Source organism: Trichosurus vulpecula, chromosome 4 (genome assembly GCF_011100635.1).
Source record: "Trichosurus vulpecula isolate mTriVul1 chromosome 4, mTriVul1.pri, whole genome shotgun sequence".
Classification (NCBI taxonomy): domain Eukaryota; kingdom Metazoa; phylum Chordata; class Mammalia; order Diprotodontia; family Phalangeridae; genus Trichosurus; species Trichosurus vulpecula.
In genome coordinates this window covers 274,122,496-274,148,198 of record NC_050576.1, presented here as the reverse complement: position 1 = coordinate 274,148,198, position 25,703 = coordinate 274,122,496, and the positions used below count along the sequence as shown (strand labels likewise).

Genomic DNA, 25,703 nt, shown 5'->3' with positions numbered 1-25,703 from the left:
TTTTTTTTTTTCCCTTCTTGAGACCACCAAGATGAGAAGCCTAATGTCTTTTCTGATGAGGCATGGGGAATACATGCTTACTCCCATGACATATAGAAAATTCTCAAGTACACCACTGATGCTGGTTTTGACCCCTTAATTTTCTGCCCTTTCTACATAGAAAACTGACACTTCCCCCATATAGTTACTCATTCTCTTCGATCTTAGGAGTAGCAAGTGTGATGCTCTATCTTCTCTCTCCCACCATGTTAAAGGATGGTCATCTAGGATCATATTGGTTTAATGCCAAGAGGAGAAATATATACCCTCATGGCAAAAGTCCAAAATAGTGCCGTGTTTTTAAGTCCTATGGGGTGTGGGGCAGCCTAGGAACAAAGTATTAACTAAATTCTTTGCCCAGCCCTGGGATCTTATTTCACAACACTTTACATTGTGTGAGGTTTTCCCATGTTCTCTTCTTGATACAATATTAAATACTATATAACTGGAGTCATACTCACTACTGTTATTTTTTTTTTATGAAAGAAAGCTAACAGTTAAGCATGTGATCAGATAAAAAAATTGAACAAGTACTGAAGATATTGGCATTTATTTGATTGACTACTAGGCTATAATTGAAATTATATCAAGAAATCTACATTCCTCATCTACTGCTTGTTTTCTTTGGAGTTCATTTGCTGCTGCAATAATCATGTAATTATCATAACTGCTTAATCGAAAGAAAAAAAAAATCATCTTCCCTTATTGTTCCTACTGGAATACTGAACCTATTACAAAGCATAGAAATAGTTTGAAAGAGGCATAAAAGTGAATTGCAAAAGCTAGCTTTATTTTATTCTTATCCCACAACATTTATTCAGCGATAGAAGAACTAGCTAAAAAAAGGAGGGTAAAGAAAGACTTAAATCCATCCACTATGCCTAGAAAGGCAAAAACTCTAAATCTCTATACTATCTAGGCTCACATATACTTTTTGTATCACTATACCGTTAATAAATTCCATCATCTGCTGTACACACAAATACACACACACATATACATGTATGATATATAGGGTACATGTGTGCGTGTGTTTGTGTAAAACATTTCAAATGCCTCATTAAAGATAACTCAGAGACATTTCTCAATTAGGAACTAAATTCTGTATTTCTTATGTAAGGCTCAGTTTCATTGAACAGTGTTATTGTTCATGACAATAAGTAAGTCAACAAGCATTTATTGGCACAGTTATCATATGCCAGGCACTATGTAAGGTGCTGGTGACACAAAGACAAAAATGCAGTAAACCATGCATTAGGGAGTTTGCCATCAAGCTGGGTGAGATGAATGTAGGTATGAATGTGCTCAAAATATACAAGGTTTTATACACACACATCTATACATACATATATGTATATATACAAACACATACATATATATCACTTGTGTATATTGTATATTACATTTTATAGCATAGTATTTTATATACCAATGCTATACTATAATATATAATATAATATTAACACATACTATGATATATGTTTTATATACGTTATAATTATATATAATATAATTAATATAACATAATTACCTATAATATTATATAATGTTATATATACTAAATATGTAATATACCATATATGTTATATAATATATAATACTATAGTGTAGCATATTTTACATATATGCATGTATAATATGCATATTATTTTGGCGGGCAAGCACTAGAAATCTGAGGAAACAAAAGGTTTCATATGGAAGTCAACATCTGATTTGATCGTTGGACAAAACTGAGATTTGAACAAGTTCATGTGAGGAAGGAGTGCATTCCAATATGGGGGACAGCCAATGCAAAGACTTGGAGATGGGAAAAATTTTGCCATGAATGAGGAAAATGATGGAAGCCAGCTTGGGTGGATTGTAGAGTGCATGAAATCAGCCAGGTCATTAGTCAATCATCATTTATTTGGCTCCAACTTTACATCATGTACTGTTTGTAACAAATATGACAAGGCTGTAATGGGAGCTTGGGGTCAGTTCGTGAAGGATTTTCAGTGCCAAAGAGTGGAAGTTATATTTGATCCTGGAGGCAATGGGGTAATAGTGAGCAGAATAGTAACATGATCAGCTCTAGCTTTATGAACTTTGTATTGTTAACTACGTGGAGGATCCCGGGTTCGAGACTTACTTCCCTAATCCCACAGCTCTATTTTTATGAGTGATGAACTATTTAGCATGGTGAGAAGTATTTATTTCCTGCTTTTTTTGGGGGGGCAGTGAATTGCTTATTAAATTAAAAAAAACAAAAACAACTTTTCTTCCTGTTAGAGAATACAAATATATACCATTGGCGCGTATTTCATGTTTCTACTTAATAATAATGGGAGAGTTCAAATCATAACAAGATCAGACAGCTTGTTTACTATGTATTTATCAGGGTGAGAATTCTTCAGTTCTGGCAAGAGGTGAATTTTTTTTTAATTAACCATTTTCAACGTTCATTTTTTAAAATTGAGTTCTGAATTCTCCTTCCCTTTCCTCCCTCCCCCACCCACTGTGAAGGTGAGAAATGTGATATCAATTATGCATGTGAAATTATGCAAAATGTACTTCCATATTAGCCATGTTGCAAAGAGAGAGGGGGAGGAGATAAAACAAAGAAAGAAAAGCAAGAAAAATAAATTAAGTGAAAATTATGCTTCAATCTGCATTCAGACTCCATCAGTTCTTTTTCTGGAGGTGGAAAACATTTTTAATTTTAAGTCTTTTTGTCTTGGATCATTGTATCATTCACAACAGCTAATTCATTCAGTTCATCATCATACAATATTGCTGGACACTATGTTCTCTTGGTTCCATTCACTTCATTTTGCATCACTTCATTCAACTGGATAGCTCCAATCGACAGAAAGTTGTTTTCTTGACCTCAAGGCTATTTTTATGTGTGTGTTTGCTACTTCTCTCCATTGATGCTGGTTTTTCTGCTGTCTGGAGCCAAATAGAATAAGTTTAATACTTCTTTCCCATGACTGGGTTTCAAATATCCAAAGACAACTAGAGTTCCCTGAATTTTATTTCTAGGCTGAACATCCCCTGTTAATTCAACAAAGCCTTCCTTGGTGTCCTGGTTGCCCTCTTTGGACAACATTTTCCAAATTAACAACTTTCTTCCTAAAATAAAATACTCAGAACTGAATGGCATATTCTTGTAATCTGACCAGAGACGTGTATAGTGGGGACTATCAGTTCCATGTTCATAGAATAAATGGGTGAAGGAAACAAATGAGATTTTGCCAACTTTGCCACTTTGATAACAGAAAAATAGCTAATTACCTTTCCCCCCCCCCACCCCAGCAACATCCTAACTCTTTGCAATTGTAATTGAAAGATAGTCAATGTCCACAAAGATTGTCAGGATATATGTATATGTGTGTGTGTACACATACACAAACATGCAGACACACATATATGTATGTATATTTTCTACATATATGTATACACACAGACATACACATATATCATATTGATAAAGTGAATAATGCCTACTCATTAAGGCTTGTGAAGCACTCCATACATTGTCACCTATAGTCCTCTAAAATGGGAAGTGCCATCGATAGTCCCAATTTAAAGAAGAACAAGAGGCTTAGAGAATTAAAATGACTTGTCTTACCTAAGTGTCTGAGGCAGAATTTGACCCTTAGCATAGCCATTCCACCCTGAGCAGACATTCCTCCACAGATACAGCTATTTTCAAAAATATCTGACATACTATACTCCGGTGTGGTAGAGTGGAGACTACATTCAGGAGAAATCTGGCTTTGAAATCCAAACCTTCATGTTTGCCAGTTTTGTGACCTTGAGTAAAATATCTAACCTTTCTAAGTCTGTTTCCTCACCTATAAAATGGGGAAAGTTATTTTTGCAATATCTAACTTCCAAAATTTGTGTGAGGAAAATAAAGTGCAAACATTAGGCATTATATAAACATGTTTTATTTATTACTTCTATGTTACCTATTTTTGCCTCCTGTCAACTTTTGTTGTTTTTCAGTCATGTCTGACTCTTCATGGCCCCATTTGGGGTTTTCTTGGCAAAGATATTAGAGTGGTTTGTCATTTCCTTCTCCAGCTTATTTTATAGATCAGGCAACTGAGGCAAACAGGATTAAGTGACTTTCCCAGTAAAGGTTTGAGGCCAGATTTGAACCGAGGAAGATGAGTTTTCCTGACTCCAGGCCCTGTACTCTATCCACTGCCCCATCCAAATGTCCTTCCTGTCAATGACTTCCCTTTAAATTACCAACTTGGACCATATAATATGACATTCTGCTTTCTTCATGTACCTGGAAGGGTTATCAGAAGTCTCAATACATTGGTAAACACTTAATATGATGATCAGAATATTCCCCTACCACACAACAAGAAAATAAAGAAAAAACCCTGAAATCTGCTGCAGTTGCAAGTATAGTCCAGTGTATCCCTTTCATTCCTCTTCCTCACTTCCAGAATGACTACAACAAAAAATAATGCTTAGGATATTTTTGTTTCTTCTATTCTGCTTCTGTGAACATCTGTAATTCATTCAGCTTCTCTATACCTCTGCTACTTATTCCCGTATGCAAAGGATGCTTGTAGCTAGGGGAAACACTTCAAATAATGGCTTTGAAATATAAAATAGGTCATGAAATATAATTTCTGGAAGAGACCTTAGAGATTAACTAAACCTAACCCTTCATTTTGCATATAAGGAAACTAGAGCTAGGGAAGTGACCTTCCCAAGGTCACAAAGGAAGCTAGGGGAAGAACCCAGGTCTCCAAACTCTGTTTAGAGTTCAGTGCCTCGTGCTCTAGTGTTTGCTTATTTGCTAGCTAGATGTATGACTTCCGGAAATTTTTAAAGTTCTCTGGGCCCTACTCTTCTCATTAGCAGAATGATGGGGTCCAGGTTTAATGTTATGTGATTCAACCTTTTGAGTTAAGTATTATAAGTGTTACTATCTCTTTTTCTCATTCTAATAGAAAATAATATAGTAGTTGTCAGAGATCAACATTTATTCAGAATAACAGCAGTGCCAAATAGTTCCATGTCCAACATCATTTCCATCAGTTATCTCCCATTGCTCACGTATTTGTTTAAAAGCATCACAGGCACTATAAAATTCAAGTAGATTATCAGGCAAGGATAGCACAAATGATCAGTTATTAAGACCTTTGCATAAGTTAATTTACAGGACTAAATAGAAAAGGATAATTTGAGGGGAAGAAAAGAATAGCATATAGATACAGTAAGTTGGGGATAGTGTGGGACAGCAAATAGGAATAAGAAAGGACGTGAGATGGCACCTAGGCACTGGGGATGCCCAAAATTGGTGTGTGACATAATGTAAAAGGTTTTGTAATCAGTGGACTGCAATTCTGCCTCTATGTTTGACGTTGGGTCCAGTTCATAGAGATGGACCTCAATTTCCGTACCTATAAAATGATCTCATTGGACTACACAGGCTCAATGTTCCTTTTCAGCTCTAAATCTAGGATCCTGTGAACCTATGAGGCAAAGAATTTCACCTACCTACCTCACCACTTTTTGCTTCTGCTAGCAAGGTAATAATTGGTGTCTTAGTTCCATTGCTTCACTAGAATACTGGTGGTATCCCCAAACTGAACAAATGACCTCAAGCTTCCATTTCCTAATCAGCAAAGGCTTAGAAAGAATTGAAGGCTACTCTATCTCCTAACAGGTAGTTTCAAAGACTGATTTACCAAATCACTAAATGCTAGATGGTGATTTGTCAATATTTGGTTTAGCTCCAAATTCATTGGGTGGAGTGGGGGGGGGGGGACTTCCATTGCATTGTTTCTTGACAATGCTCTTGAATGGAAAATAGAATAGGAAAGCTTATTATAGGCTTCACCCTATAGAATACCAAACTTCTGACATCCTTTCCAGACCCCAATCTATGATCCTATGATAGAAATGGTTCTCAAAGTCTTCCCAACTTTCTGAGACCCACCAAAATCTGGACTTTGCTGACATGTCCTACTTTCACTTCTAGACCATAACGAGACTGAAAGAAACTTATTCTAATTCAGAATTTAAGAAATAAAAAAAAAAAACCACAACACCTTGATAAATTATTTGAATTTTCATTATGGTGTAGAGATGTCCCTGGATTTTTAAAGCCTATGTTAATAGAACACAACCTCTGCAATGCCTAACACAGTGAAGTTTGCAGATGTGACTCAGGGAGAGATGAAACTGGCTAAGTTTAGAGAGGATTATCACGAGGTCAATAATTAGCCACAGCAACTCTCCAAACTTTTATAAAAAGATCATAATTTGTATTAATAGAGGAAAGAAATTACAAATCTTCAGAACAGTGAAGTGATCAGACAGATTAAAGAAAAGGGGGAAACCCTAAGCCAAATTCCATTTCTCACCCTCATTTCAAGTGTGAATTCACTCACAGCAACATGTTCATGCTCAACTTTTCAGAAATTACCTACGATACATCAGTGACACTTTGGGATAATTTTTACGTGGGATTCTTACAGACTTTCCCCTCTTCTTTCCATTACAGCATAGGTGGAGAAGTTGGGCGAGGACACGAAGGAAGTTATGTGGGCAAACATTTCCGAATGGGATTTATGACCATGCCTGCTCCTCAGGACAGACTTCCTCATCCCTGCTCCAGTGGCTTTTCTGTGAGATCCCAGTCCCTTCACTCGGTGGGGGGCACGGATGATGACAGCAGCTGTGGCTCTCGGAGACAGCCTCCACCAAAGCCAAAGCGGGACCCCAGTACGAAACTGAGCACTTCATCAGAAACCGTCAATGCCACAGCAACGGGTAAAAGCGTGAGACTCCCTGAGAGGACAGAAGGTAAATCACGTGGTTCCTACTTTAACTAGAAATTTATTTCAGCAAAACATTAAGGTCAGCAAATTAACGAACATCTGCTTTCCTCAATTGTGTACAATATTCCAAATGTAATTAGGCTTCATGGTCCCATAATCATGCCTGAATTGCTGGCAGTTCTCTGAAAAACAATGAATTAAGGTAGAATGTTATCTCTTGTATCAGCTTATACCCATGTGCTATCCATCAGTGTTGAGGAATGAGTTTGATTTAGATGACTTTTCCAGATAGGAAAGATTGCCTTTTTAAGCCTCTATGTGTTGTTGTTGTTTTAATATAAATATAAATGTGTGTATATGCATTTGTGAAGGATGTATTTCTAATTTTCTTTCTATATTTTGCAGAATATACCAACAATAACAACCTTGTCTTTTTCACATCTATTTATTTTTAATTTATGGTATTAAGCATTTCTATAACATAGTAGGGTTAAAAAAAAGATAATCGTGCATGAAACTGCAAATCTATTATGTCCAACTTGCTATTCCTTTTAAATATAAAGTTAACATGTAAATTTCTTTTTTTCTTTTTTCTTCCCTTCCCCTCCCCATTTTAGAGATGGCTACCATTAGACACAAATAGGTATATATGTAAAATTATTCTATACATACTTCTATTTGTCAGTTCTTCCTCTGTATGCTGATAGCATCTTTCTTCACATGCCCTTTATAGTTAATTTGGATATTTACAACAGTCAAAATGATTTATTCACTCAAAGTCATTCTTAAAACAATATTGCTGTTACTGTATACAATATTCTCTTGGTTCTGCTTATTTCACTCCTCATGATTTCATCCAAGTCTTTCTATGTTTTTCTAAGGTCATTTAGCTCATCATTTCTTACAGCACAGTAGTATTCCATCACAAATACAACCTTGTCTTGCAGAATTAGAGTGCTCCTTTAGACGAACATTATTTTTTTCCCATTTAGTAAGAGCAGACCTTGAGGCTAAATAAAGATATTTTCTTCCTATACTATATGGCCTTAGATAGGTATACTTTAAAAAGTTCTTGTTCCTGTTTTCCTATTTCTCCCCTTTATCCTCCCACATAAGCCAGCTAGTGCCTTTCATTCACTTGGGACCTTTGGATCAGGTTTAGAGCTGACTCTGAAGGTCATCTGGCCCAGCTCTCTCATTTTACTGGTCAGGAGACTGAGGCACAGAGAAGTTAGGCAATTTCCCTAAGGTCACTCCAGTAGTAAATAGCAGGACTGAGATTTGAATCCAGATCCTTTGCTTTCAGTTTCAGTGCTTTTTTTCCTCTGTGATTGCTGTCTGTCTGCCTGCTGATAATAGCAAGCTGTACCCCCACTTATGACTTGCTCTTTCTCATCATCATAGTGGGTTAGTAAACTAGATTTTTAAAGTTTATTAAGATTGCATGCAAAATGATGTCACTGATTTGAGTCGCTAGTCTGAATGTGTTGCTAAAGGTATCACTTATTCACTATATATTTCTTAAGTGGCTACCTTGTGCCAGGTACTGTATATGTAGGGGCCAGGTGATATAGTGGATAGTGCCAGTCCTGGCATCAGGAAGATTCATCTTTCTGAGTTCAAATCTGGCCTCAGACACTGACTAGCTGGGCAAGTCACTTAGCCTCTCTTTGCCTCAGCTTCCTCATCGATAAAATGAGCTGGAGAAGGAAATGACAAAGCACTACAGTATCTCTGCTGAGAAAATGATAAGTGGGGTCATGAAGAATCAGACACTGACTGAAGGTGGGGGCTACAAAACAGTCTCTATATTCAAGGAGTATCCATTCCACCAGGGATGGAGGGGATACAGAATTTACATCATTGAGTAAATACAATATAATTTGCAAATGAAGAGAGAACTAATGATGGGGAGGAATAAGGAGATCAGGAAACATGGGCTTTTTGACAGCTTTTCTCATGGTGGTTTGAGGCCATTTTTCTCTTATTGCCCATGTTTATAGTTATGCACTTGATACTTTGCATTGCTAGCAGTTGGATTAGTAGGCAAGAGGAGCTTAATAAACACTGTTATACCCATGCATCTATTATAAAAAAAGAGGGGATACAACCATCTCTTACTATCCCTATCAGTTATTGGGTGATTATAAAAGGGAGCTTAATAAAATGAAAGGGCCAGCTAGATGGCACAGTGGATAGAACACCAGGTCTGGAATCAAGAAGACCTGAGTTAAATTCTGGCCTCAGATACTTATTACCTGTGTGACTCTGGACAGGTCACTTCACACAGTTTGCCTTAGTTTCTCCATCTGTAAAATGAGCTGGAGAAGGAAATGGCAAACCATTCCAGTATCTTTGCCAAGAAAACCCAAAATGGGGTCATGAAGAGTCAGACATTACTGAAATAACTGAATAACAACCAAATAAAATGAAAATCTAAAGGAGTTTAACATATTTAAGAAAGCCTAGTAATTGAGGTCCAGCAAATTATAATGCAAAGAATTACAATTATTGACCTAGGGAAGAAATAGTTTAGGGGACAGTTTAATGGTCTTAAAAAGCAGACTGAATAATTTCTGTCTGTGGCATTTTAGGTGTGCAGTTTCCTGAAGGGAGTGGGCAATACGAGACATATCTATCAGGGTCACTTTTACCTCCAGAATTCAAAGATTCAAAATGACTGGCCAATAATGGTACATCATCTCCATTCTCCCTGAGAGTAAACTAGAGGAAAGACTTTAAGACACTGCAGAAGAAAAGGCTTCAGTCAGATGCAAAGGAGAACTCAGTAAACAGCAAGGGTTACTAAATACTAATGCATAGAAGGAATACCATTTCCAAAGGCCTTGCAAAGGTGACTGGAGAACATTCACCATCGATGACTTAGAGGTAAGCTGACCTCTTAATCAGAAGAATCTCTAGGCTGATGAACAGATGCTTCTCATTGTCTCAGAGGAGAGTGTTTTTTTTTTTTTTACTTCATTTTTACTGTTTCTTAACTAGAAGAGGGAAAGTATCAATGATCTATAGCTAGGAGACCACCTACTTCTGCCATTTGCTGAGTTGAGTTATGTGTTCAAAATGGTGGAAGCATATTTGTCAATTTAGCCAAATTAAGTTTGGTCCCCAGTGGGCAGGTTGCTATTTGTCCTTTGTTCTCAAAGACGACCAAACTAAAATTCAACACTCCTTTATTAAATCCCCACTATGTGCAGGATAGTGCTAAGGGTTGGAGTTGCACAGGATGAATGGATGGTGTTGAATATATGATTAAACATGGCTACTGAATCTGATACCATCAGTTTTGATTTGAAAAATCATTTTAAATAGTATTAGGTGGGAGATACAGAATCTTCAATGTTGAGAAATTGTAGGAAATAAGTGCTTGAGTATGTGTATTTGTGGATGTCGGTGACTTTATATCACTGTCTCTGAATGAAATAGACCCCACCCCCAAAAAAAATCACTATTCTTTAGTTTATCTGTTTCACTGTTCAATCTATGCCTTCTTCCCACTTCTACCATTAGTTCAGATAATCAGGGGTTGACTTAGAATGGGTGACTTCATATGTTTTTTTTTTTCCCCACAATATTTCTACTTATCAAACTTATCAAAGCTTTTAAATGAGTTTTCTAAATCTTAGCCCTACTCTTCTTCCCATTTAAATGTCAGGAAAATCAAAATATTGATTTGGCGACATTAGAATAATTTCCATGGTAACAAGCTGACTGTATAAATACTGGATTATGGCTCCTCGGCTGGATGCAAGTTAAAGAGACCTGGACAAGGTAGCAGAAAGTCTTCTTTCAGAAATATTAAAAAAAAAAACTTAATAAAACAAGGAAAATACAAAAATACAAAGAAAAACTGGTTTTGGATTAGTAATTTTTTTATCATCTATTTAAAAAAATCCTTACTTCAGTGGTACATATGAAATAACTATTAATGCGATACACCCCTTCTTATTTTCCTGTCTTCATGGCATCAGTCTGTCCTTTTGTCCACTTTCAAGGAGTGGTTCATTTTGAGAGATGAGGTGAGGTGAGTAGAGAGTCAGGTGAGATGACAACTCTGTCCTCATGACAACACCATGAGGTAAGTAGTTCCAAGGAATCATGGGGAAGACAGGCCTAATGGATGATGGTCATGACTCTTTTCAACAGTCCTGGCCATGGACATGAAGACAGATAGGAATAAACACGAACTGTAAGCTGTCCAGGGGCTTCTCCCACCCATAAAAATCATGTCTGCCAATACTGTCTTTGTCAAACACAAAATACAATTTGGTTCCCTGTCCACTGTCACATCACATTAAAAAAAAAAAAAAAGGCTTGCTCTTCTAGTCTGTCAAAAGTCCAGTGCCTCTTCCTGGTTGTTCTCCAAAAGAGCAACTGTACATACATGAGCCATAAAAATGTAAAGTGCCTTTGGAAAATAGAGGCAGAATGCAATGCCAGCCCAGGCCACAATGAGGAATAAATGGTGTGTGTGTGTGTGTGTGTGTGTGTGTGTGTGTTGAATTTTTTTAATAGAAGTGGTGTGGTAGATTAGTTAGAGAGTGAGGCGTGGCATTTGGAGTACTTGGTTTCAAGTCCTCTCTCTGACATATATTGGACTTAAGGGCAAATAATTTAACCTCTCAATTCTCCTGGAGACTTTGTGTTTTGTTTTGTTTTTGTTTTCCCTAGCCATCACTTGCAGTGTCCCTTTTTATAACAAGAATGGGAACAGAAGTGCCTTGAGGGCAAGGATTGTCTCACTTTGATTTGTTTTTTTTATCCAAAGTACTCAGTACTGTGTATAATGGGACATAGTCAGAACTTAATAAATTAATGAAAAAAAGCCTGCTGATTTCTTCACAATACTAATTACTTATATTTACATAATACTTCATTTATAAAGCACTTCCCTCATGACAACACTGTGATAAGTAGTTTCAAGGAATGGATGTGTTCATCCTGGGGAAGATAGACCCAATGGGTAATGGTGATAACTGTCTTTAAGTATTTAGAGAGTATTTGCTGTCATCTAGAAGAGACATTAGATTTATTCATCTCAGCCACAGAGGAAAAAAGTAGGAAGAATGGGCAGAAGTTATGTGGAGGCAGGTTCAAACTTAGTGTAAGGAAAATCTTCCTTACAATTAGGCCTGTGTGAAAGGGAAACAAGGTGTCTCAGATTGGAAGTCCTCAAGCAGAGGCTGGATGACCACTTGCTGAGATATATTTCTATTCAGGTGTGGTCTGGACTGGATTGCTTTGGAAGTCTCCCTCCTCTAGCACTTAGATTCTGTGATTCATTGATTCTATGAGTATTCCTGTCTCTAATTTAAACACTAGCTTTCCACATAATTGCCAAGACAGGGAATCACGAGGTTATGTCTTTCTATGAAGAAATAACAATAATGATGATGATGATAATGTTGATAATGGTGTTAGCTAGTATTTGCATAGCACTTTAAAATTTGTGAAATACTTTCCAGATATAATCCATTTATTATCATAACAACCTTGGGAGGTAGGTATTATTATTTTCATTTTATAGTTGAGGAAATTAAGGCAGACAGAGATTAAATAACTTGCCCAGCATAACCCAATTAGTAAGTGTCTGAGGCTAAATTTGAACTCAGGTCTTCCGGAATCCGGTCCCACAGCCCTCCCTCAACTTAAATCAAAGTGAACTAACTGCAAGTCACATTGTCATTCCCCCGATGCCATGGTCCTCTTCGAAAATGAAGGACAAACACAACAACCCAGGGGCACAATGGATAGAGCACGTAACAGCCTAGTAAATACCAGTAACTATTATAATAGCTGGGCCTTGATCACTAACCACCCATGAAAAGCTTTAACTTTTGCAATGATGACAGCCAGGAGCCAGTTTGAAAACAATTTTGAACCTTCCATAGGGTGTTATCTCAGGGAGAGTTGTCGGCAAGCTTCTTCTTCATCCATATCAGAGTAATCCTTCATTTCAAGGAATAATATTTACAGAAACAAAGGAGGCTCAGTAGGAGAACCATATTATTTCCTGCTATGAATTCATTTGCTTTCCCCTCTAATAGTATGCCTTGTCACAGGAGAAGCCCTTCAACACATTTTAATAGCCTGGCCTTTTTTGCCATCCTAAAGAGAATGGATTGCTCGCTTCACACTTTGTAGATAAATGTGAACCTGATTGTTTGGCTCATGGAAGGCAGCAGAGATGTATTCTGTGGTCTTTGGAGGAGCGAGGTTGCAATGATTTGGGCATATTCATTCTCTCGGGCCTTTTGACTCTTCCCCAGATCACACAGTACCTGAACAGTGAGATGCAGCCACTCATGATGATCTGACCTTTCTATTGTATTTGATTCCAAGGTATCTGACCTCAAGGAGGCTTCCACCTTATTTCCTACAACTCTTCAACGTGGAAGATCTCCTAACACTTTTTAAGATGGTGCTTTAAAATCACATGGACAGATTTGATTTGGTAGCCTTGCTCAAGCAAACAATTTCAAGCCACATGAGACATTAGAAATCGTGTAGTCTCCCCGCCCCCGCCCCCCTCCCCCACTTTTTACACATAATAAAACCGAGGCTCAGTGAAGGGAAGGCCCTGGGCCAAGGCCACACAGGTAGTAAGCAACAGTGAAAAGATTTGTACCAGTCTTTGAAATCCAGTTTTCTGTATACCTCACTGCCTGTTTGACTAAGAGTTAAGCCCAATTTAAACAGAATTGTGGAAGAAGACAAAGATTTTCTTTCTCTTAAGAAAGAGATTTGACTTTTCTTTGTCTTTTAGTTTTCCCATTTTAAGACAAGCAATAGAAGTGACAAGGATAGTAATGATTGCATTCCAAAGTTATGGAACAGGAGAATTAGAATAAATGAGATTGGAATTCTGGAGGGCTGTTGTCTCTACCGGAGAATCTGTAGATTCCTAACTTTGCTTTAGGAAATAGTTCTCATTTAGGAGGTGTTGGAGAAAGGCTCTGTTTCTTTTGATAATTATAATGGAGCATATTGCATCTCTAAATGCTTTTGTACTTTGCATTTTGCACTTGGGGTATCCAAGTCTTTACACCCAATTCTCTTTCTATAATTCTGGAAGCTCTGTTTAATACCATTCATTGTACTGTAAGGAATCCTCCCAAGAACTGCCCAAAGATTTGATTTGAGCTAATAAAACTTCAAGTAGTTGAGTGTGTGCTCAGGGTGATAAAGAAATCACATTTCAACATGTGTAATTTGTGTAGGGGAAGGTCTTATGAGGTTTTTTTTTTTCCTTTTACTAGGTTACCATAAAGAGACAAGTTCATGTTCCAGGATCAATTTGTCTTTCTTGTGTTACAGAGTCAGAAGCAACTAGGTGTCATTTTTTTAAAATGTATTAAATAAGTAATGGTCTTTATAACAATAAAACAGTGACCATTTTTATAGAATTTGAAGGTTGACAAGCACTGTTCAAACAAAGAACCTTTGAGATGGTGGTAGAAACATTTTAAGCCTCCATTTTGAGGATAAGAAAAAGGACCAGAAATATTAATTTCTTCATGTTCATATAGTAAATCTTAGAGACAGAATCTCCTAAATCTAAGTCCAGTACCTTTTCTACAGCATAGTTAGGTGTTTCCTTCTCTTGGCATGCACCAAGGCATATGAATTATTATAGCTTATAAAACAAATGCAAAGAAAAATGTATGTGATGAGTGTTACTTGACTTGGAAATAAATGGATGGATTAAAGGGAAAAAAAGTATTAAATACTCACAATTTGCAAAGCACTTCCAAGGTTCGAGTAAACAGCCTTTGCTGTCACAGAGCTCACATTCTAATAGGGGCAGACAACACATGCTTAATCTGTAGGGAGGAAGTCGTCCCTAGAGTCAAAGAGACTGCACCTGAGGAAAATGATAAACAGAGCAGTCTATCTCTAGGTGCCTTTTTCTTCTGAACTTCTTTTATAATGTGGACCATATAGTTTTCCTGCATGATTCATTTTAGGAGATGAGATCGACATCTGACAAACTTCTGCCAATGTCTTTTTGGTTATATTATATCTTGTTATATTTTTTCTTTGCATTTCAGATACTTAATGGGTATATGCATAATTAAGAGTGGAAAACAGTTTTTGGAAAAGCTGATCAGGTATATTTGGAACCTGGTAGTTTATCTACCTGTTATTAATAAAGGGGAAACCTGTGACATCCAGAAAAGATACAAAAAAAAATCAATCAAATGAGAAAAAAAAATTCTCTTTCTGGTCCTCAATGAATATAATATTCCCTCCCCCCCCACCACATTTGTGTACTTCCTATACTCTAATGCTTTCTATGTAATACACTAATATTGGCTGTGTCTTATAAGAAAGGCCTTTTCTTTTCTTTTCTTCATATACTCTGGTGTCTAGTAGAGTGCCTGGCACATAGTAGGTACTTGACAAATGCTTTTTGGATAGGACCGGTTTTAACTTTGGCTTTCCCACAAGAACTTTTATTCTTTAAGCGTGTCTTTATTTCATTTAGAAAATGTATTGTACCACCATCATTTAAACCTGAGTGGCTGGATGTCAACATAAATCTTACCTTTAATTGACCTCAGTGAGGCAAGTGCTGATTGAAAAAAAAAAAAAAGCTTTGGTTTTATAGCCATATGTCTGTGCCGCCAAGATTCTTACTGGAAAGAAAAAAAAATGCAACATATTTCTTGTTAAAAAGGTGATGTCAAGCTCTATTTACCAATAATCAATATTGGAAAATATAATTTCCAATATTTAACAGTAATATATGGATATTTTTTCCTTTGGTAAGCCAAAAGAAAATTGATACATAAGATATAAACATGGCTCACATTTTACAAAGCATCTCACATACCTTATACCATTCTATCCTGTCAACAGCCTTTTGAGGTAGGTGCTATGCAGATGAGAAAATTAAAATTCAAAAAAATTCAGCAGCTTCTCATGGGTCATACAACTAATAAGTGAATCAGATCAGTTTAGACCCAGGCCTTCCTGACTATTCAATAAGCAGAATAAACCTCTCAGATGAAATCTCTAAACTAATTGGAGATTCCTTCCAACCTCTTTCCTCCCCAGACTCCCCACCGATTTTCAACTAGTCACTATGCATGCAAACCAGCTCCTCTTATTTATCTTTTAATCTTATTGTCTGACTTCTCTAAGTAGTCAGTGGAGATTTTCCTATCTACAATTCTTTTTTTAAAATTTTTTTTAAATTTATTTAACATATTTAGTTTTCAGCATTGATTTTCACAAGAGTTTGAATTACAAATTTTCTCCCCATTTCTACCCTCCCCCCCACTCCAAGATGGCATATATTCTGGTTGCCCTGTTCCCCAGTCAGCGCTCCCTTCTGTCACCCCACTCCCCTCCCATCCCCTTTTCCCTTCCTTTCTTGTAGGGCAAGATAAATTTCTATGCCCCATTGCCTGTGTATCCTATTTTCTAGTTGCATGCAAAAACATTTTTGTTTGTTTTTGAACATCTGTTTTTAAAACTTTGAGTTCCAAATTCTCTCCCCTCTTCCCTTCCCACCCACCTTCCATAAGAAGTCAAGCAATTCAACATAGGCCACATGTGTATCATTATGTATAACCCTTCCACAATACTCATGTTGTGAAAGACTAACCATATTTTGCTCCTTCCCAACCCATCCCCCTTTATTGAATTTTTTCCCTTGACCCTGTCCCCTTTCAAAAGTGTTTGTTTTTGACTACCTTCACCCCCATCTGCCCTCCCCTACATCATCCCCTCCATTTATTTTTATCTTCTTCGCTCTTCTTTCCTGTGGGGTAAGATTCCCAATTGGGTATGTATGGTATTCCCTCCTTAGGACAAATCTGATGAGAGCAATGTTCACTCATTCCCCCCTCATCCGCCCTCTCCCCTCCTCCCACAGAACTGCTTCCTCTTGCCACCTTTATGGGAGATAATCCATCCCATTCTATCTCTCCTTATCTCCCTCTCTCAGTATGTTCCTCTCTCATCCCTTAATTTGATTTTATTTCTTTTAGATATCTTCCCTTCATCTTCAACTCACCCTGTGTCGGCTCTCTCCCCCCCCATATATATATATATATACACACACACACATAGATATATACATACATACACATTCACCCATATATATACATAAACATATATGTATGCATATTCCCTTCAGCTACCCTAATACTGAGGTCTCATGAATCATACTTGTCATCTTTCCATGTAGGAATGTCAACAAAACAGTTCACCTTTAGTAAGTCCCTTGCAATTTCTTTTTCTTCTTCTTTTTCTTGATTACCTTTTCATGCTTCTCTTGATTCTTGTGTTTGAAAGTCAAATTTTCTATTCAGTTCTGGTCTTTTCACTGAGAAAGCTTGAAAGTCCTCTATTTTATTGAAAATCCATATTTTGCCTTGGAGCATGATACTCAGTTTTGCTGGGTAGGTGATTCTTGGTTTTAATCCTAGCTCCATTGACCTCCGGAATATCATACCAAGCCCTTCGATCTTTTAATGTAGAGGCTGCCAGATCTTGGGTTATTCTGATTGGGTTTCCACAATACTCAAATTGTTTCTTTCTGGCTGCTTGCAGTATTTTCTCCTTGATCTGGGAGCTCTGGAATTTGGAGACAATATTCCTGGGAGATTTCTTTTTGGGATCTATTTGAGGAGGCAATCGATGGATTCTTTCAATTTCTATTTTGCCCTGTGGCTCTAGAATATCAGGGCAGTTCTCCCTGATAATTTCTTGAAAGATGATATCTAGGCTCTTTTTTTGATCATGGCTTTGAGGTAGTCCAATAATTTTTAAATTATCTCTCCTGGATCTATTTTCCAGGTCAGTGGTTTTTCCAAGGAGATATTTCACATTGTCTTCCATTTTTTCATTCCTTTGGTTCTGTTTTATAATATCTTGATTTCTCATAAAGTCACTAGCTTCCACTCGCTCCAATCTAATTTTTAAAGTAGTATTTTCTTCAGTGGTCTTTTGGACCTCCTTTTCCATTTGGCTAATTCTGCCTTTCAAGGCATTCTTCTCCTTGTCGGCTTTTTGGAGCTCTTTTGCCATTTGAGTTAGTCTGTTTTTTTAAGGTGTTGTTTTCTTCAGTGTATTTTTCAGTATTTTTTTGGGTCTCCTTTAGCAAGTCATTGACTTGTTTTTCATGGTTTTCTCGCATCCTTCTCATTTCTCTTCCCAATTTTTCCTCTACTTCTCTAACTTGCTTTTCCAAATCCTTTTTGAGCTCTTCCATGGCCTGGGACCAGTTCATGTTTTTCTTGGAGGCTTTTGGTGTAGGCTCTTGCACTTTATTGACTTCTTTAGGCTGTATGTTTTGGTCTTCTTTGTCAGCAAAGAAAGAATGCAAAGTCTGAGACTGAATCTCAGTGCGTTTTCGCTGCCTGGACATATTCCCAGCCAACTAACTTGACCTTTGAGTTTTTCAGTGGGATATGATTGCTTGTAGACTAGAGAGTTCTATGTTCCACGTTTGGGGGGGAGGTGCTGGCTCTGCCCCACCAGCACTGCTCCTTCCCCAAGAACCCCCAACCCAGACTGGGCTTAGATCTTCAGCAGGCTGTGCACTCCTGCTCTGATCCGCCACTTAATTCCTCCCACCAGGTGGGCCTGGAGCCAGAAGCAATAACAGCCGTAGCTGCCCCACCTCCGCTGCCCCCGGGGCTGGAAGCTGAACTGCGAACTCCTTCTACTCCTGCAGCTTTTCCCACTAACCTTCTCCACAGTCTTTGGTGTTTGTGGGTTGAGAGGTCTGGTAACTGCCGCAGCTCACTGATTCAGGGCGCTAGGGCATGCTCTGCCTGGTTGCTGGTCTTGTTGGTCCACGCTGCTCAGGCTGGGCTCTGCTCCACTCCGTTCCCAGCTCCCAGCTCCCAGCTCCCAGCTCTGTGTGGGATAGACCTCACCCAGAGACCATCCAGGCTGTCCTGGGCTGGAGCCCTGCTTCCCTCAGCTGTTTTGTGGGTTCTGCCATTCTAGAATTGGTTCAGAGCCATTTTTTATAGGTTTTTGGAGGGTCTAGGTACGGAGCTCACACTAGTCCCTGCTTACCAGCAGCCATCTTGGCTCTGCCCCCTGAAATCCTATCTACAATTCTTAAAAGGAAGAAGGATGGTATTATCAGTCATTGTTGTAAAGAAGAAGATGATGTTATCATGAGGGGAAAATCAGTTCCTCTTTGTAAGTGCTGTCTCAATAACTGATATAGAATTATATTACAGATTAGATGTCATATATTAATACACATATTATATATAAACATATTTTATATATAAACCTTAATCTGAGAGGTAATAGAACTATAGATATGCTATTCCTCTTGAGTACCACTAAAGGAAAATCATCTAGGAGATTCAGTGTAAAGCATGTCATCTTAGTAATGTATGACTAAATTTGGAGAGAGACTGATCTCATGAAGACAGTGAATAACAGTGGACAGCCTGCATACTCCATTGGCATCCTATCATGGACTCAAGAAAGGACACAAGCTTGCTGGGTAGACCTCTCACTGGAAACTTCTGGGAAGACATGAAGAGTCTCACAGGATGAATAGTTATAAATGTGCTGCAATGTACATCATTGGAAGGAGTGCTCAGCTCAGTGAGATAACAGATTCATTGGAGTATATGCTTTTCTCTTTTGTGTAAGGATTTAAATTTTAAGAATAAAATCCAAGAATATCTAAGTAGATTGATGAATTTGAATTGCCTCAATTCAGTTCAATTTTTAAAGATGCCTATTATGTGCAAGGCACTGTGTTAGCGACTAGGGGCACAGAGACAAAAATGAAATAGCCCTTACCCTCAATGAGCTTATATTCTACTGGAGAGACACAACATGCACATAAACGTCAATAAAAAGTATAACAAAGTAAATATGACTTTTATCTTTAACAAGCAGAAAAGAAGAATATAGCTAGCATAGATATAGGCAGGTAGATAGATAGATAGGTAAGTGCTTTATAAATATTATCTCATTTTATCTTCAGAATAACCCTAGAAGGTAGATGTTATTGTTGTGACCAGTTTAGAAATGAAAAAGCTGAGGCAGAGAGATTAAGTGATTTCCCCAGGGGCACACAGTCAATGTCTGAGGAAGGATTTGAATATAGGTCTTCCTGATGCCAAGTTCAGCCATCTATAAAGCTATGGTTCTTTTAAGTCATTTTCCACAACTCATTTTTCTTCTACCTATTTTGACATGTTTCCAGGAATTTCTCTCCCCCTTTGGGCTTTAATGTCATTGAAGTAACTTTTCCTTGTAAAGGTGACTTCTACTCGAGGCAATGAATAAGGTTGAATAACACCAACATTTTGTGAATGTACTTCATTTCTGCATGAAGTTGAATGATATCGACTTAACATGAATTCTTCCAATGGACATCAGACTGCACACTTTAAATTATGTCTGAGGTCTTTAATTTTCTTGACTTTCTTGCATGAAATAGAACATGTGCAATATGCCTATGGGCTTCCTTAGTTCTCAGGTCATAATTCTATTGAGGGGCTTCAAATTAAAATATCTATGTGCCATGAAACTTAAAACAATCTTCCCTTCCCCCTCAAAGACCCTTGAGAATCACACTGGTCAGTCTGTTGCAAAATCCAGCAAAACAAAAAGATGAGATACATTCATATGCAATGTAAATTTCTCTCTGTTATTTTTTCCCTGACATTTCCTCCCTAAAGCAGAGGGAAATCTATCTTAAATTTGCCACTGATTGATGTGTAACTCTAAGTGATTCGGTGTTCTTTGAAACGGGAGATGAAAATGTCCAAGATTAATGGAAGCTGCCACTGGTGGCAACCAAGCAGAAGTCAGATGCCCCAACAATTCTCTGCCTCCTCCTTTATTGCCGATCTGTTTTTACATGTTTCCCTTTGAGATATTATCTGTAAGAGTGTAACTGAGGAGAGAATCAACTATTATATATAACTTCTAAAGGTACCACCTTAACAATAGCAGTTTATGTTTTCCAGCTAAGGCACATTTCTTTAAAAAATTAAAAACAAAACTTTTTATTCCCTGAAGCTTGATATGCTTATGCATGAAAGAAAAGTTTTGTTGTGGTTAAAAATTGATAGTGGATCATAAGTATAGTGATAAAAATCCTTAGGGGAAAGACAGAGAGCTTCCCCTTATCTATTTGGAAGATTCTTTTTTTAAAAGTTCCAAAATGGTTCTAGATAGATATAAATATATGAAATTGACCTGTGGCTTCACTGATATAAGAAACTTCCTCTTGCAATACAGATCTTTGCCTAATCTATAACTAATAAAAGGGTAACTGGCATTGGAAGGTTAAATATCTGACCTGGAATGACTCAGTCTGTACTAGAGGCAGGGCTTCTAGACTCCGCTTATTATTCCAGATTCCTTCCAAATTTTGTCTCCAAGTTACTGTGTTTTATTGCTTTCAAGTGACAGGGTTTGTTAGTGGGAGACACACTGGTTTTAGAGTCAGAAGACTCTATTTTTTAGCTGTGTGACCCTAGATAAGTCATTTGACACCTCAGAACTGGCTTCCTCATTTGTAAAATAGGTATAAAAAATAGCTGCACGGTCTACCTCGAAAGCTTTTGTGAAGAAATATAGTTCTGAATTTTTTTTTTTTTGTAAACTTTATAGTGCTATAGAAGTATAAGCTAGTCATGAACATTTAGAGGGGAAAATGTTTGGGGCCAAAGAAATAGAGAAAGTGGGGGAAAATGATGAAGCTGAAGCCTCTTTTATATACACTAATATGGTAGTTACATAGGAAATCAATGCAGAAAAAAAGTTTTGTATGTGGAAGGAAAAGACATGTTTTAATTCTAAATCTCATTTTATATTAGATGAATCAGATAAGCCCTAGCTTCATCATTTGCAAAATGAGAGAATTGAACTATATGATGTTTAAGGTCCTTTCTAACTTTAAATGTGTGATCCTATAATTTGCATATCCTCAACTGTTGTAGGGGGTGGGGAGGGAACAAGCATACTTACTTACAGCCAGGCACTGTGCTGAAAAGTTTTATAAATATCTGCCAATATAATATTAGAGATTATCTCATTGGATTAAGAGAAGAGCTATAGTATAGATATTATTTTCAAGAAATCTCAGGAAGTCATGCCATAGAAGATGATTTGGTGGCATTGTGGGCAGTTTCATTCAGTGATATTTTCCAATATTTAAAAAAAAACTACTACTACTACTACTACTGCTACTACTGCTACTACCACTACTACTACTGCTACTACTACTACTACTGCTACTACTACTACTACTACTGCTACTACTACTACTACTACTACTACTACTACTCCTGCTACTACCACTACTACTGCTGCTACTACCACTACTACTGCTGCTACTACCACTACTACTACTGCCACTACTACTACTACTACTACTACTACTACTGTTACTACTACTACTGCTACTACTACTACTGCTACTACCACCACCACTACTACTACTACTACTACTGCTACTACTGCTACTACCATGACTACTACTACTACTGCTACTACTACTATTACTGCTGCTACTACCACTACTACTACTACTACTACTACTACTGCTACTACTACTACTACTACTACTATGCAAGGATCCTATACTCTTTGTAGGAAAACAAAAGAAAAATAAAAACAATTAGCACATAGCAGTCTACTCCCTGCTAACCATTGCCAGATGCTATTCCCATTTTGGGAATCACATATTCCTATACATTATTAATATAAACAATGATTAGAGAAAGAAGGATGTTGGGGAAATATGAGTTGATATTGGCAATATCATTTGCAATATTTATTAGCATCATGAGAACATCAATAATTTGACAAAACATGGTCTGTGTATCTAGTGAGAATATAGTTACTTGATATCATTTTAAAATTTGTTAGTTTTAGTCAGAGCCTTGCTCTCTCAATAGTAGATATCCTCTTTTACACAAGATCAAATGAAATGTCTGGAAGATGCTTTGGATACTTCAAAGTGATATATGATGTGAGCCATCACAACTCCTTCCATCATCATCACCACCACCAGTACCAGTACTATTACTGCTGTTAGGCTGTTTTTCTATTGACTCAGTTGTGTCTAGCTCTCTGTGACCCCATTTGGGATTTTCTTGTCAAAGATACTTGAGTACTTGGCCATTTCCTTCTCCAGCTCATTTTATAGATGAGGAACTGAGGCAAATCAGGCTAAGTGACTTGCCCAGGGTCACACGGCTAGTCAGTGCATGGCTGGATTTGATCTCACAAAGATATGAATCTTCCTGACTTCAGGCCTGGAACTCTCCACCATTTCTCCTAGCTTCCCTGCTTAGTGCATACTGCTAGGTAAAGATATGGAAAAGGAAAAAGAGAAACATGGGAATTTCCCAACTCTTCTGGACACTTTATTGTTTGAAGAAAAAAAGAAAAGATGTGTGACATCACAACTCCTTCCATCATCATCACCACCACCAGTACCAGTACTATTACTGCTGTTAGGCTGTTTTTCTATTGACTCAGTCTACTTAGCACATAGCAGTCTACTTTCTTTATCATTTTCTCTACTTGTAGCTCTCTTCATTTTCCTTATTTTTCTCCATCAATCAGCACATATTCAAAGAATATCTACCCTGCAAAGTGTATGTCAGGTCCCAAAGGTGCACATGATCTCTACTCTAAACTAACTCATTCTGTAGGTGTAGGGTTTGCCATCTAGTTGTTCATTTCTCATTAATTTCACAATCCATGTTGCTTTCTCTCTGTGACGAAAATTTCTTCCTCATGCATCCTCTCTGAGAGGATAAAACCTAATATTCTGGAAGAGTCTGCAAACATCTGAAAAAAGATCATCCTCTTTTCTCTCAGCCTCCTTTCCTCCAGCTTCCCCTTTCCCCCTGCTCTTTCTTATCTTCATTTCTCAGTACTGTTGTTGCCATTCCCCTCTTCTATAGTGCAAAATTTGGAGGAAAGGAAAGCATGGACATAGAAAAAAAAAGAAATGTGATGTATGTTATTTTTTTAATTCTTTGATTCTACTTCACAAAGAACATTTGGACAATCTCTGTTCACTTTATGTCTGCACAAAAGGAACGGTGACTTTTTAAGTTACTGGGATGAAATAGAGTGCATGTTCTCATTTTAATGTACTGAAGAATTCGACCAAATCAGATCAGAGAAGAATATGTGGATAAAAAAAAATACAAGTTCTCCCTATAAATAAAATACTCAAGCATTTAATTATAGCATTATGTTCCCAGATTCTCTGCAATCAATTCTTTTCTCTTAACAAAAGCTGTCTTATTTCAGTGGAGATCAACAAAATAATACAGGCAGGAAACACTATTAAAGAACACAAGCTTTCTCTTCCATGTTTCCTCCCACGACCTTAATGTCAACCATTTGTTCTATGGGAAATAATTTCCGGAACCCCCCCAAAAAACCAAACATCTCTAAAACTGTCATCACAAAACATTTAAACTCCATAGCAGCTAATGCATATGTTGCGGGAAAGCCAGCCAGCAATTGGGGTATAATCATAGCTTTCTGAACCCAATATTAAAGTAAAACATACCAGACTAGAAACATTTTCCATTTTTCTCCTCATCATTCCTTTCCTTTTTTAAAATTTTTTTCCACTGTGAAATGCATTATCATTTTTTTTTTTTTGGTGTGAATCTTAGAGGGCTGCATGTGGGCAGGAATAAGCATTTTTAAACTGCATTCCAGAAGAGATTATGCTGTGAGTAGCTACCGGGAGGTATATGTGAGTAGCCAAAATAAAAGTAGAAAAGGATGGAAAAAAATAGCATTTCATCTCTTATGATTTTTGCAAATGATATTTTTGAATGCCTGAGGCAGTCTTTCTCTTTTAAAATGACAGGTGCAACAAATCAGCGCCAGGATTCACACTTGATAATTTTAACTGACATTTCTATAGTACTTAGAAGTTTGCAAAGCACTTAGCATACATGATTTTACTCGAGCCCCACATCAACCTTGGGATGAAGATATTCTTGATTTTTCTATTCTCAATTTATACATGAGCAAACCATGGCTCAGAGTATTTGTGACATCCCTTGCTGCATCACTTTGTAAATGTCAGAAGTAGAATTGGAATCACCATGTACCCTCTTCCAGGTTTGCCATGCTATGTGGTACACCTTAGTACTGCTACTACTTAACTCTACACATTTTAGCACCTGAGCTAGATTTGGCACAATTCTCATGCCAGGCACTCATTTATCATCCTTAGTGTCATCTCAGTACAAGGTATTTTATCGTAGTACTGTGGCAATCTGGTTCCTTAGGGTTCATAAGAGCCTTCAGACATATGGTTAATTGACTGCATTCCCAGTTTTCTGGGGGGTACATGAGTCAGCTGTCGGCTGTGATATAGAAAACTTTGGGTACTACAAGTCTCTCTGTCATCCTTCAAATGCTCTGGGAGTCATAACAAGTATACCTATTGGTTTGGGATTCTTCTGTTCTCGTATTACACTTCAGACCAGAGTTCAATTCGAGCTGAAAGCATAGAAAGGAAGTTTAACCACATAAACTGTTTGTTTTTCTTTTTTTTAAAACTTTTTTAAAAATTTTGAGTTCCAAAGTTTCTCTCTCCTTTTCTCCCTCCCCTCCCCCTTCCTTGAGATGATATGCAATAAAATATAGGTTATACATGTGCAATCATGTAAAACATTTCCATATTAGCCATTGTGTACAAGACTCAAATAAAAGGAAAAAAAATGAAAGAAAGCGAAAATTAAAATGCTTTATTCTATAGTCCAACAATATTATTTCTTTTTCTGGAGGCAGATAGTATGCTTCATCATTAGCCTTTGGGATTGTCTTAGATCATTGTATTGATGAAAATAGCTGTCATTC

At 37.3% G+C, this 25,703-nt stretch overlaps 1 protein-coding gene across 1 annotated transcript in view; it reads left to right on the top strand.

The window, feature by feature from the left end:
• The first annotated feature begins 6,449 nt into the window (after window positions 1-6,449).
• NYAP2 (neuronal tyrosine-phosphorylated phosphoinositide-3-kinase adaptor 2) overlaps window positions 6,450-25,703 on the top strand; it is a 161,088-nt gene continuing 141,834 nt past the window's right edge. The window contains exon 1 of the mRNA XM_036755707.1: window positions 6,450-6,858. Within this exon, the coding sequence (XP_036611602.1) occupies window positions 6,450-6,858 (409 nt within the window). The remainder of the gene's footprint in view (window positions 6,859-25,703) is intronic.